The 13658-nt window shown below is 44.2% G+C and overlaps 1 protein-coding gene across 8 annotated transcripts in view; it reads left to right on the top strand.

The window, feature by feature from the left end:
- The window catches only part of SETD2 (SET domain containing 2, histone lysine methyltransferase), a 144197-nt gene that overhangs the window by 102586 nt on the left and 27953 nt on the right, over positions 1-13658 (top strand). For all 8 annotated transcript variants that reach the window (XM_043541713.1, XM_043541715.1, XM_037891272.2 and 5 more), the window contains one exon: positions 5089-5200. In XM_043541713.1, coding sequence (XP_043397648.1) covers positions 5089-5200 — 112 coding nt within the window. The remainder of the gene's footprint in view (positions 1-5088; positions 5201-13658) is intronic.

The raw sequence follows: 13658 nt of genomic DNA, 5'->3' as shown, positions 1-13658 counted from the left end.
AAGCAAAATTAGGCAGGCCAAAAAAATAATTCGAAGAGCAACGAGCAAAAGGCACGAAAACTAACAGCAAAAATATTTTGAAGTACATCAGAAGCAGGAAGCCCGCCAAACAATCAATGGGGCCACTGGATGATTGAAGTGCTAAAGGAGCACTCAAGGAAAACAAGGCCATTGAGGCGGAGCTAAATGAATTCTTTGCATCGGTCTTCACCGTAAAGCATGTGAGGGAGATTCCCACACATGAGCCATTCGTTTTAGGTGAGAAGTCTGAGGAACTGTCCCAGATTGAGGTACCAATAGAGGAGATTTTGGAACAAACTGAGAAATTAAACAGTAATAAGTCAGCAGGACTAGATGGTATTCACCCAAGAGTTCTGAAAGAACTCGGGTATGAAATTGCAGTACTAACAATTGTGGTATGTAACCTATCGCTTAAATCAATCTCTTTACCAGATAGCTAGAGGATAGCTGATGTAATGCCGATTTTTAAAAAAGGCTCTGGAGGCAATCCTGGCAATTACAGGCTGGTAAACCTAACTTCAGTACCAGACAAGCTGGTTGAAACTATAGTAAAGAACAGAATTATTAAACACGTAGATGAACGTGGTATGTTGGGGAAGAAGCAACACCGCTTTTGTAAAGGGACATCATGCCTCACCAATCTACTAGAATTCTTTGAGCATGTCAACAAATGTGGACAAGAGTGAGCCAGTGGATATAGTGTACTTGGACTTTCAGAAAGCCTTTGACAGTGTGACTGGGCAACAAAATGGCAAATGAAATTTAATGTGAATAAATGTAAAGTAATGCACATTGGAAAAGATAACCCCAACTATACATACAATATGATGGGGGCTAATTTAGCTACAACTAATCAGGAAAGAGATCTTGGAGTCATCGTGGATAGTTCTCTGAAGACATCCATGCAGTGTGCAGCGGCAGTCAAAAAAGCAAATAGGATGTTAGAAATCATTAAAAAAGGGAGAGAGAATAAGACAGAGAATATCTTATTGCCCTTATATAAATCCATGGTACGCCCACATCTTGAATACTACATACAGATTTGGTCTCCTCATCTCAAAAAAGATATACTGGCATTAGAAAAGGTTCAGAAAAGAGCAACTAAAATGATTAGGGGTTTGGAACAGGTCCCATATGAGGAGAGATTAAAGAGGCTAGGACTTTTCAACTTGGAAAAGAGGAGACTAAGGGGGGATATGATAAAGGTATATAAAATCATAAGTGGTATGGAGAAAGTGAATAAGGAAAAGTTATTTACCTGTTCCCATAATGTAAGAACTAAGGGCCACCAAATGAAATTAATGGGCAGCAGGTTTAAAACAAATAAAAGGAAGTTCTTCTTCATTCAGCACAGAGTCAACCTGTGGAACTCCTTGCCTGAGGAGGTTGTGAAGGCTAGGACTATAACAGGAGAACTGGATAAATTAATGGAGGTTAAGTCCATTAATGGCTATTAGCCAGGGTGGGTAAGGAATGGTGTCCCTAGCCTCTGTTTGTCAGAGGGTGGAGATGGATGGCAGGAGAGAGATCACTAGATCATTACCTGTTAGGTTCACTCCCTCTGGGGCACCTGGTATTGGCCACTGTCAGTAGACAAGATACTGGGCTGGATGGACCTTTGGTCTGACCCAGTATGGCCATTCTTATGTTCTATACCAAAGGCTCTTAAGCAAACTAAGCAGTCATGGGATAAGAGGGAAGGTCCTCTCATGGATCAGTAACTGGTTAGGAGATAGGGAACAAAGGGTAGGAATAAATGGTCAGTTTTCACAGTGGAGATATGTAAGTAGTGAAGTCCCCTAGGGATTTGTACTGGGACCAGGGCTGTTCAACATACTCATAACTGATCTGGAAAAAGGTGTAAACAGTGAGTTTGCAGATGATACAAAACTACACAAGATAGTTGTCCAGAGCAGACTCGGAGAGTTACAAAGGGATCTCACAAAACTGGGTGACTGGGCAACAAAATGGGAGATTAAATTCATTGTTAATAAATGCAAAGTAATGCATGTTGGAAAACATTAATCCCAACTCTACATACTAAATGATGGGGGTCTAAGTTAGCTGTTAACATTCAAGAAAAAGATCTTGGTGTCATTTCAGTTGTCTGAAAACATCTGCTCAATGTGCAGCAACAGTCAAAAAAGCTTAACAAAACATTAGGAACTATTAGGAAAGGGATAGATAAATCAGATAAAAAAATCATAATGCCACTATATAAATCCATGGTGTACCCACATCTTGAATACTGCATGTAGTTCTGGTTGCCCCATCTCAAATAAGATATATCAGAATTGGAAAAAGTACAGAGAAGGGCAATAAAAATGCTCAGAGGTATGGAATAGCTTCCATATGAGGAGACTGGTACTGTTCAGCTTGGAAAAGAGAAAACTGAGTGGGGATATGAGAGAGGATGATAAAATCATGAATGGTGTGGGAAAAAGTGAATAAGGAAGTGTTGTTTACCCCTTCATATAACACAAGACCCCTGTATCACCAAATTAAATTAATAGGCAGCAGGTTTAAAACAAACAAAAGGCACTGCTACTTCACACACCGCAGTCAGACTGTGGAACTCCTTGCCAAAGGATGTTGTGAAGGCCAAAAGTAGAACTGGGTTGGAAAAAGGATTAGATAAGTTGATGGAGGATAGGTCCATCAATGGCTATTAGCCAAGATAGTCAGGTGTCCCTAAACCTCTGGCTGTTAGAAGCTGCGGCTGGATGACAGGGGATGGGTCACTTGATACATTTCCCCGTTTTATTCACTCCTGCTGAAGCATCTGTCGCTGGCTATTGTTGGAAGACAGGATATTGGGCTAGAAGGACTATTGGTCTGACCCAGCATGGCTATTCTTATGTTCTTATGCTTTATGTGGTCGTTAAGGTTTTTCATGGTTAATATAAGTCAGAAAAGAGGTTTGGATGGGAATTCAGTCTCTTATTTTAAGGAGAGCTAGTGTGAATAGTTCCATTAAAAAAAAAAATGACTCTGTTGTTGATTTGTGCTATCCCTGATTTGTACTGGGACGTACAAGCCCCAGGTAATATCAACATAAGGAGCATTTCAGAACACCAGGCAATAGGAAGACCTTACTGATTACCTAACAAAAATTAATATTCCGTGTTTTGGGAGTCTTCATGTAAAAGGAATGACATGCAATTCAGCCTTCAGCTGTTGGTATTGATACATTTAGGCAATGAATCCTCCATCAGTTGCTTTGGAAACTGCTGACTGAACCTTATTAGACTTAAACTCATAGCAGTTTTACCCCCTGGAAATGTTTTGTGGCTCTTTTTTTAACTAGCAGCATTCTAAGGCTGATACAGTAGAGTCAGATTGCATGATTACTCGTTTTCTCCACCTCTTACTTATTGGTCCATTTTTCCCTATGGGGCAGATATTAGTTTAATATTATGGCTTATGTAGTGATGGAATAAAATCCAGGTGCCCACCATTAAGTAGGTTTTTAAAATAGTCTCTTAGGTTTGCAGAAGGAGATGTGGTCCATTTAAACAAGCATATTTAATTTTCCACACAGTCCTCTCATAGACTTTAAGGTCGGAAGGGACCATTGTGATCATCTGGTCTGACCTGCATGTTGCAGGCCAGAGAACCTCACCCACCCATTCCTGTAATAGATCCCTAATCTCTGGCTGAGTTTACTGAGTCTTCAAATCAAGATGTAAAGACTTCAGGTTACAGAGAATCCACCATTTACTCTCCTCCCTGACCCCACCCCCAAAATAAGTTTTTGTTTGGGTTGTGATGATTGTCTGGGTACTTCCATTGATGAATCAAAACCAGAACCTTCAAACCAGATGGTCCCTTTTCTTCATGGTTTCAGATACTTTGTCCATAGTGTACAGACAGCTATAAGTCCAGGCCTTGTTTGGAATCAAAAGTTAGAGATGGAGAAGACCTATGTAACATTTGGTCACTTAGTCTATCTGCCGGGACCCAGTGCAGAATAGTTCTCTCTGTTGTCCCCTTCAGGATTTTGATTAGTCTAATTTTAAATGATTCCAGTGATGGGATGGGGCTTCCAAAACTTCTGGGAGATCATTCCACAGTCAAATAGACAGCATTTTTAAGACATCTTTCCTGATAGCCTAAATTTTCCGTTGCACCATTTTGTCCCATTACTTGTACTTATCCCACCTTGGATCACACTAAACAATTTCTCTCCCTTGTTGATGGATATACCCTTTTAGCTGGCAATTATCTCTCATTTGTCATAATTTAGCCAAGCTTTTCCATATTAAATTAATTATTCTTTGTCAATCAATCGATCTCTCCAGTCCTTTGTTCATTCTTGTTGCACTTCTTATGAAATCTTCCCTGTTTGTCTGCATCTTTCCAGTAATGAAATGCCTAGAACTGAACACTTGATTCCAGGTGTGGTCTGACCTCATTTCTGTAGAGAAGAGACTACTACCCTCAGGCTCTGTGATGTGATGTCTCTGTACAGGCAAACCAAAACTGCACTGTTTCTGCTTACTACCATGTTGCTTTTCAAATTCATGTAATCCCTACACCTTTCAGCATTACAGTCTCCCAGGTATATGATGATTTCCCCAGATGCACTAGCTTGGAACCTCATTTTATTTCATAAACATGTCTGTTCTGCATAATTCTCTGTCTTCACTGGCATTCATAACTATCCTATTTGGTATCATCTGTGTATGCCATTACTGTGCTATTAGTCATTATTGATCTGGAAGAAAGGACAATGTTAAGATTAGATCTGTCCCTAATCCAGTGGCATGCTCATAGATGCCCCAACTTGAAATGCATTGCTGTTTATTGTTGACTTATTTATAGTACTTTCAATGCATGTGACACTGTTCATATCCCTGTCAATTCAAAATATTATTTTCCAGGAAGTTTTTGTGAGGCACTGGTTATGTGTGATCAAAGCTGAGAGTCCTGTTTACAGTCAGTTATTTGCAAGAAGGCAATCAGGGATGGCTTCCAAGTGTCCAGAATAGAGGCTATGATGGTAATTTCATGTGTGTGCTTCCATTACTTCAAGATATGAGTGAGACCGTTCCCTTCTTTCTCTAGGCAAACCCAGTGGGATCCTCCTACCTGGGACAGCCCCGGAGATGATGCCAGCCTCGAACATGAAGCTGAGATGGACCTTGGGACTCCAACGTACGATGAAAACCCAATGAAAGTAAGTGTGCAATCAGCAGGTGGAACATCTCCTCTTTCACTGCTTCTTTAAATGGAGGAGTGGAAAATTGTGTCATTCTCTAAGTCCTGTGGCCAACTAGTCTACTGTGTAGCAAATACAAGCATGTAAGAAAATTCAAATTGTTGAAAGCATGGATGTCAATATCTTATACACACTGAATATGAACAGAAGATAGAGGTGTTCTTTTAAATGTAGACTGAAAAGCTCAAATTAATGGTCTGGCCAGATGTTTCTGAAAGCTTTGTTAGTATACCATTAAACAAGGTTTTACTTGGCCCTTTGGCATAGGAAATAGGTGAACCTTTCCAATAAGAAAATATATTAGTAGAGTGTTGGCCCCCTCTAGCTCTAGACAACACTAGTACCACCCGTTCTGTTCCATAGCTGCTGAAGAAGTTTCTCTTCATTATCTGGAACTTCTCTTACAGGAGCTAGGAGGAGGCCGTGGTAGACTCTCTCTCAGACATGATAGCTTGTTTTGTTAGAGGTGTTCCTGATGTTCTAGCTCCCCCTCCCCCCCGCCAAATAAATAAATAAATACCCATATTGGGTTATATTTGACCCTGACACTAGCTCTTTTACAAAGTCAGTGTCGTGGATCCAGTGTTTGAGTCTGGCTGAGCAAAGAGAATTATTTTGTGTCATTGGTCTAGAAAGAATTTTTGTACGTTCATATAGATGTCATACTCTTAAAGCTGGGCATCAGCATTGCCCAGTGTGGAATCACGTTTCTGAAACTGGGATGCTTTGCAACTCAAGAGAGAAAATCTTACAATTCTCCTTTGAGTGATTGCACATGTCCATTCCATGCTAGGTGTGTGTGTGTGCCTCAAGCACAGTCGCTGGAAATTTTTCCCTCAATGGTACATGTCAGATCGGCTCCAGTGCCTCCTGGAGCCACATGCTCATGGTGCCAGTATAAAGGGTCCAGCCGACCCCGCACCCCATCAGTTCCTTCTTACCACTCATGACGGTCGCTGGAACTGCTCATTTCCCCTATTTCTTTCCTCACTAGTTATTTATTTTTCATTTGGACTGTAAATAGTTCTTGTACATAGTTTGGATGAAGATTCTGCCTTATTAGTGGTGCCAAAAAAGAAACATAAGAAGCAGCTGGCTGAGAGGGGGTGTTCCCTGACTCAGAAAAAGGCCAAGGCTGTGGAGCGCAGTGGAGTGCGACCTGAGTTAGAACCCTTGGTGTTTCTCCCTCCCCCCCGATGTCAGGGACACATTCCAGATGCTCATATTTGGTGGCCATGGAGAGGACTCCTCTGTCCCATCATGCAGCACCTGGCCTGGACTCTGGTACTGAGCCCATTACTGATCCTTAGGATCTAGACCTGAAGGATCCAGTTGGTGCAGAAGGAGAAGAGGAGGGCCTCCTGTTGGTGATGACTTAAACAGCTCCTGATGAGCTTTGACGAGGGTGGCCTCAAGCTTAGGGCTGCAACTGGAGATAGTCAAAGAATCCTCCCACAGCCTCGTCGACATCTTGGCAGCGGCGAGGCCGACTAAAGTGCCTCTGCCTTTCAATGAGGCTACCATGGGACCAGTTAAAGCCTTGTGGCAAAACTCATACTCCCTGCAGCCCACCTGTGGAGAGCTGAGAAGCAGTACTTTGTTCCCACCCAAGGGTATGAGTACTTTTGCTCCCACCTCCCGGCGGGGTCCCTGGTGGTCTCGGGGGCCACCAAAAGGGAGAGACGGGCTGCATGGAGCGACCTCTAAGACAAGGGACTCAAAGAAGCTAGACCTATTTAGTCAAAAGGTTTATTCTACAGGAGGTTTACAACTCCGCTTCTCCAACCATCAGGCGTTGTTAGGGAGATATGACTTTAATGTCTAGAACTCCATGTCAACGTTCAGAGACTTGCTTCCCCAGGAGTCCAGGCAGGATTCTACCAGTGTGGAGAAATCAGTAGCCGGGGCCTCCCTGCAGGCCACCCTGGATGTGACAGTCTCAGTGGCTAAATCCCTGGTCATGCACAGGTGTTCTTGACTGTAGTTGGGCCTGCCAACGGAGGTCCAGCAGTCTCTCCAGGACCTTCAGTTTGAAGGAGCCTCGCTCTTCTCAGACCAGACAGATGCAAAGCTCCTTGGACAGAAGGACTCCAGAGCTCTACCTTCAGTCCCTGGGCTTTTACACCCCAGGACCCTTGGGGGAGCATTTCAAGAGTCAGCAGAGTGCCCATTTCTCCACTCTGACATCCCAACCTGCAAAATAAATGAAGCTGGGGTTTTAAGCACAGACAGCCACCCCCATCCACCTCAGCATCTCTACCCACCCCACCCAGATATTCGGGGGGGGGGAGGGGGGGGCGGCTCTAAACAGAGCTTTTGATGGGATGCCCGAAGGCATTATATCATTTCCCATAATGCTGGATCCTGTGTTCCCACTGTTTTCAGACTGCCTGTCCCACTTCAGCTGAGCAGGATCTCATATAACCATAGACCGTTGGGTGCTGAGTACTGTAGGGATGGGTTATATTCTCCAGCTTGTTTCCACCCCTTTGTTGCACCCTCCCTCCCTGTCCCTCTCCAGAGATCTACTCACAAGCAACTCTTAGCCCTGGAGGTGCATGCCCTCCTCCAAGTGGGAGCTGTGGAGGAGAATCCTCAGAATTTAAGAGGGAGGGGGTTTACTCTATTTCCTAATTCCCAAAGCCAAAGATGTCAGGCCTATCTTAGACCTGCACCATCTCAACGGCTATCTCAAAAGGCTGAAGTTCCACATAGTCTCCTTGGCCACCATCATTCCCACCCTGGATTTGAGGGACTGGTATGCTGCTCTCTATTTGAGAGGCGCCTATTTCCACATCACAGTTTTCCAAGGACACAGGTTATTCAGGTTCATTGTGAATCAGGCCCACTACCAATTTGCTGTTCTTCCATTTGACCTGTTGGCAGCCCCATGGATTTTTATGAAATGCATGGCGGTACTGGCTGCCGCCTTGAGAAGGCGAGGGGTACAAGTGTACCTGTATCTCAACAACAGGCTTGTCAAAGGCCAGTCCAAGGCTCAGCGTCTGCCTCATTCAGTCAACCTTTCAGGCATTGGGCTTGCTATTAAACAAAAATCTACCCTCAGCCCAGTGCAGAGGATCGAGTTTATTGGAGCAGTGCTCAACTCCACCCAGACCAAGGCCTTCCTCCCAGAAACCCACTTCCAGCTGACAGCGTCATTAATAGCACAGGTCAAGGCCCACCCTCTCACAATGGCACATTTCTGCCTCAGACTTCTAGGTCACATGGCCTTGTGCACATACGTAGTGCGGTATGCAAAGCTACACCTCTGACCCTTTCAAGCTTGGCTGGCCTCAGTGTTCTCACCGAACCGCCACCACTTGGACTCAGTGCTCGCTGTACCTCCTCTGGTCCTCGCCCCCTCTTGATTGGTGGTGGGACCCTCCGATGGGCTGCACAGACGTTCCCTTCATCAGGCTCCAGTCTTCCATATCCCTAGTCTTTTGGATGCGTCTGAGCTAGGGTGGGTGGGGCTCGCCTGGGGCACCCCAGGGCCTTTGGGCCCAGAAAGAGCTATCATCACATATCTTTGTCAGAGAACTCGGAGCAATCCGCCTAGCCAGTCAGGTGTTCCTACCGCACATCGCAAACGAGCATGCTAGTGCTCACGGACAACACGGCAGCCATGTACTACCTCAGCAGGCAGGGAGGGGCTTGCTCTTCCCCCCCTGTGTTGGGAAACTATTCACTTAAGGGAGTTTTGCATAATGCACTCAATCCACCTCGAAGCTCCTCATCTTCGGGGGGCCCAGAACGAACTGGCAGATCACCTCAGTAGGTCTTTCCCCGGTCATTGTGAGTGCTTCCTCCATCCCGACATAGTGAGGGTCGTTTTCCAGCAGTGAGGGACTTTCCCATATAGGCCTGTTTGCGACCAGACACAACAAGAAATGTCACCACTTTTGTTCCCTGCAAGGCCACAGCCCAGGCTCGCACACAGATGCTTTCTTGCTCCCTTGGATGGAGCATCTTGTTTACAATTCCCCCCCATTCCACTTGTGCACAAGGACCCAGTCTGGCCCCATTGCCACTTGTTTGCCACACTGCTAGGTCTTTTAGAAGCAACTCCAATACCACTCCCTCTCCTCCTGGACCTGATCCCACAGGACCATGGTTTAATGCTCCATCCAAACCTCAGCACCCTCCACCTGACAGCTTGAAAGCTCCATGGCTGAATCCCGTGGAGTTGGTCTGTTCAGAGTAAGTCCGCCAGGTCCTTCCAGGTAGCAGGAAACCCTCTACCAGAGCTATATACCTCACCAAGTGGAAGTGCTTTTCCATTTGGACCTCCCAGCCATACGATAGTCTCTGGAGACTGTTCCTGGAGTATCTGCAACATCTAAAACAGCGAGGTCTGGCAATATCGTCAGTTAAAGTACACCTTGCAGCGATCTCAATGTTCCACCCTCCAATGGATAGCTGATCAGTTTTCTCACATGAAATGTCCATCTGCTTCCTGAAGGCCTAGAAAGACTATACTCTCAGATTCTGGAGTCCATTCCCCTGGGAAACCTAAACCCCATCTGGTCAAAACTCATGGGCCCCCTGTTTGAGCTGCTGGTTACTTGTTCCCTATAATACCTTTACCGGAAAGTGGCCTTTCTGGTGGCTATTACTTTGGCCAGAAGGGTCTTAGAGATTTGGGCCCTTACGTCAGAACCGCCGTACACGGTCTTCTTTAAGGACGAGATACAGTTATGCCCCCACCCCGCATTTCTCCCAAAGGTAGTTTTGTAGTTTCACAGTAATCAGGCAATTTTCCTGCTGGTTTTCTTTCCGGAACCTAACGCAAACAGGGAGGAACAACATGTCCAGACACTGCATGTTAAATGTACCCTAGTGCTCTATTTTGAGAGGACAAAACCATTCTGTAGATCCGTTGTGGCGGTAGCAGACAGGATGCAAGGCCTTCCCATCTCACTTCAGAGGCGCTCAACCTGGATTACAGCATGCATTCGCACATGCTACAAGCAGGCAGGGGTCCCGCCAGCAGCTGTCTTGACTGTCCATTCTACAAGGGCGCAAGCTTCTTCAGCAGTGTTCCTGGCCCAGGTCCCTATCCAGGACATGTGCAGAGCAGCAACTTGGTCATCACTGCACACATTTTCTTCCTACTATGCCGTCACCCAGCAGGCCAGGGATGATGCTGGGTTTGGTCGAGCCATGTTACAATCAGTATGTCCATAAACTCTGATCCCACCACCTGCGTTACTGCTTGGGTGTCACCTAATGGGGAATGGACATGTGCAGGCACTCGAAGAAAAAAAATGTTACTAACCTTTCCATAACTGTTGTTCTTTGAGATGTGTTGCACATGTCCATTCTACGACCCACCCTCTGACCTCTCTGTTGGAGTTGGCTTGCAAGAGGGAACTGAGAAGGGTATGGGGTCAGCTGGTCCCTTTATACCAGTGACATGAGAGCACGGCACTTGGGGGCATTAGAGCCAACCCCACGGGTACCACTGAGGGGAAAATTTCTGGCGACTGTGTCGAAGCGCGCCCACACCTAACACAGAATGGCCATGTGCAACACATCTCGAACAACTGTTACGGAAATGTTAGTAACTGTTTTTTGGGGACAAGGTCATAGATAGTATCCTCAAAAGGGAGACTCTGTCTATCCCAAAAGAGGCAGCCTGAATTCAGTGGGCAGAGCACAAGATTTAGGAGGCAGGAGGCCGGGGTTCTGTTCCTGGCACTGCCACTGACCAGCTATGTAACCTTGGGCATGTCAGTTATTCTCTCGGTGCCTTTGTTTCTCCATGTCTGAAATGGGGATGATTCTTTGTAAAACACACTGAGATCTATAGAGGAAGTGTGATATAAAGCTAATGTGATACTGAGAGTATATAGAATTTAACATTGAGTGGTAGGCGTTTCAGCACACTTAATTTTTTTTCTCCCCTGCTGAATATACCTTCCAGGTTGCACTGATCACCGAGCCCACCTTACTGGCCCATTTAGAGTTTTTTAAAAGCTGCTATTTAGCTTTATAGTTAAGCACTCTTCTATAAATACATAGTTTGACTGCTCTTACTTCAAAAGCTGATGGTTTTTAACTCTCCCAAAGGAGCCATTATTGCCTGTATTGTGAGAGCATAAGGGATTGTAAATCCAAGGATTGTCTGTCATATATGAAGCTGAGTGTTATAAATGTGTAGCAAATTCCCACTGAGAAAGTAACTTCACTTGCAAAGCAAACAAAGAGGCGAGTTGGCTTGGTTTTTCTTAACATCCAATGGCCTGTGTCCAAGGTCTCAGTGAGGATCTGAAATCAACTTTTCTTTTCTTGCACTCTTACAATTTAAACAAATGAGAGTAAAAAGGAGACCTGTGTCAAGGCGCACTGGAGAGCGTGTTTTATTGGGTTGTAGCATCATAGAATCATAGGACTGGAAGGGACCTTGAGAGGTCATCTAGTCCAGTCCCCTGCGCTCATGGCAGGACTAAGTTATAACTTCCTGGAAATGGTTTACTATGGACATAGCCCCTAAACCTGTTGACTTTAGAATGTTGCTATATTTTCAGAAAAACTCAGCACCCAGAAGCTCTCTTTGAAAACACAACAAAACTGATCAACTTCCGTCTTTCTAGCCCCCTCACAATCCTGAAAACTCTCAGCCCAACCTCCTGTTCAGACTATTCCCTCTCTCTACCTACTGTTGCTGGTCTTCCACTCCCCCCCCCCCCCCCCCGCTGGCCCCCTTTCTATCTTCCATGGTAATGCACTGCTAGTTAACCCATCTTCTCCCTGCTAGTTGCCCACACAGTGCTCAAGTCACGAACTCTCAGATACATGGGAAGCACCAGGTGAAGTTCACTGTGGGTTTCTGTTGCTTATATTACCGAGACGTCTAGGATTGGGCCCTGTTGTTCTAGGCACTGTACAAACATAGAGATAGATTTTGTGCCTGCCATGAAGAGCTCTGCTATAAGCAGGAGTATCCTTGTCCCACTTCACTTCTACTGTGGAGACTTTCCTCAGCCTCACGTACAAATGTCCGTAGGGCTCTCCTAAAAGCCCTTGAAAACGTCCAGTTGCTAGGTGTTGCCACCTGGAAAGAAGCCAGGGTCCTAGGGGGTTAATAAAATCCATGTGTTTTTTCTCTCTAAGTATTATAGCATTCAGCATTCTGTTATAAATACCTAATTTGCAAATGTTTACTCCCTTGCGAAAAAGAACACCACAAAAATAATGAGCAAGAACTTGGTATACAACTGCTCAGTTGTGGAGCAGTTAGTTTTGCAAATTGTCAAAGAAATCCATCAGGCCATTTTAACTACTTTGCTGTTGGTTCTGTGTCCCATCGGCTGCATTTGCTTTCGACTGGCGTCCATGGAATGTCAAGACATTCCTGGTATGGTAGGCAGCAGTCGTCCCTTAAAATAGATGAGTCGTAAAGATACAACACATCTTGTCGTTTCTGGTTCTCTTTTGCCTGTGTAGTTTTTTAAAAAAGGCAGTTGAGTACATTTTCAGTGCAGTGGGTTTCCAGTGTGACTTAGCTAACTCCCTGCACCACACCATTTTGAAAATGTCTCCCTTTAAAGTAGTTAGTGTGATGGACAAAAGGATTAAAAATTCTATAAATTAATTTCCTTTATGAATGCTCTTGATTTTTAAAATTGAAAGAAATGTTAAATTTGTACTTTTTCACCATTTATATAGTTGCATTTAACTCAGCCTGAAAAAAGTAAGAAGTCTAATCAATTTACCTTTTGTTTAAAATCTGATTCTGGTCAATTTTGTTTTCTTGTTTACCTGTATTAACCCAATCCTGCTCTATGTAGGTTGCAAACAGCACAGGAAAATTGTTGCATCCAAACCAAAAGCACGCTTTCCGTCTAAACTTAAAAGGATGTTCATAAAGACATTTCAATTGTTTTGTAAAATATTTATTAAACAAAATCTTTATCTTAGATCCTCCTAATGTCCCTTTTAGTTAGAATACATCAGTTTGTCTACTTGAAAATAAAGGCCTCACTGTTCCTGGGAATGAGAAATGAATTGGAAAAAGTGATTGCTCTTTGTTCTGATCCATCAAACTCTGGAATCTGTTATGTCTGAATCTTGCCTTTAGGTAGTAACTTAATGGTGCCTGGACTAACAATGTTAGGGACACTTCCTATTGTAAATGGAAAAGGACCTGATCTGCATTAATTTGTATTAGGAATGGGTCCTTTTGTAAATCAGGATGTTTCGTTTGGGTCAGAGGCAGTCATCATTTTAAAGGATCGATAGGTTTTAGTCTCTGTATTAAACATATAATGAATAGATTGCACTTTACTTTCAAGAACAGTGTGATAAAATACACGTATGTGCTGTTGGTAAAAGATAACCATTAAAAATGGGGAAATGGTCATTAAAAAAAATATACAAAGTTTTGGAATATATAATCAATAGACTAGAT

This window comes from Chelonia mydas, chromosome 2, assembly GCF_015237465.2.
Source record: "Chelonia mydas isolate rCheMyd1 chromosome 2, rCheMyd1.pri.v2, whole genome shotgun sequence".
Taxonomy (NCBI): domain Eukaryota; kingdom Metazoa; phylum Chordata; order Testudines; family Cheloniidae; genus Chelonia; species Chelonia mydas.
Note: the sequence above shows the minus strand (reverse complement) of the source record. Positions and strands in the feature narration are given on the sequence as shown.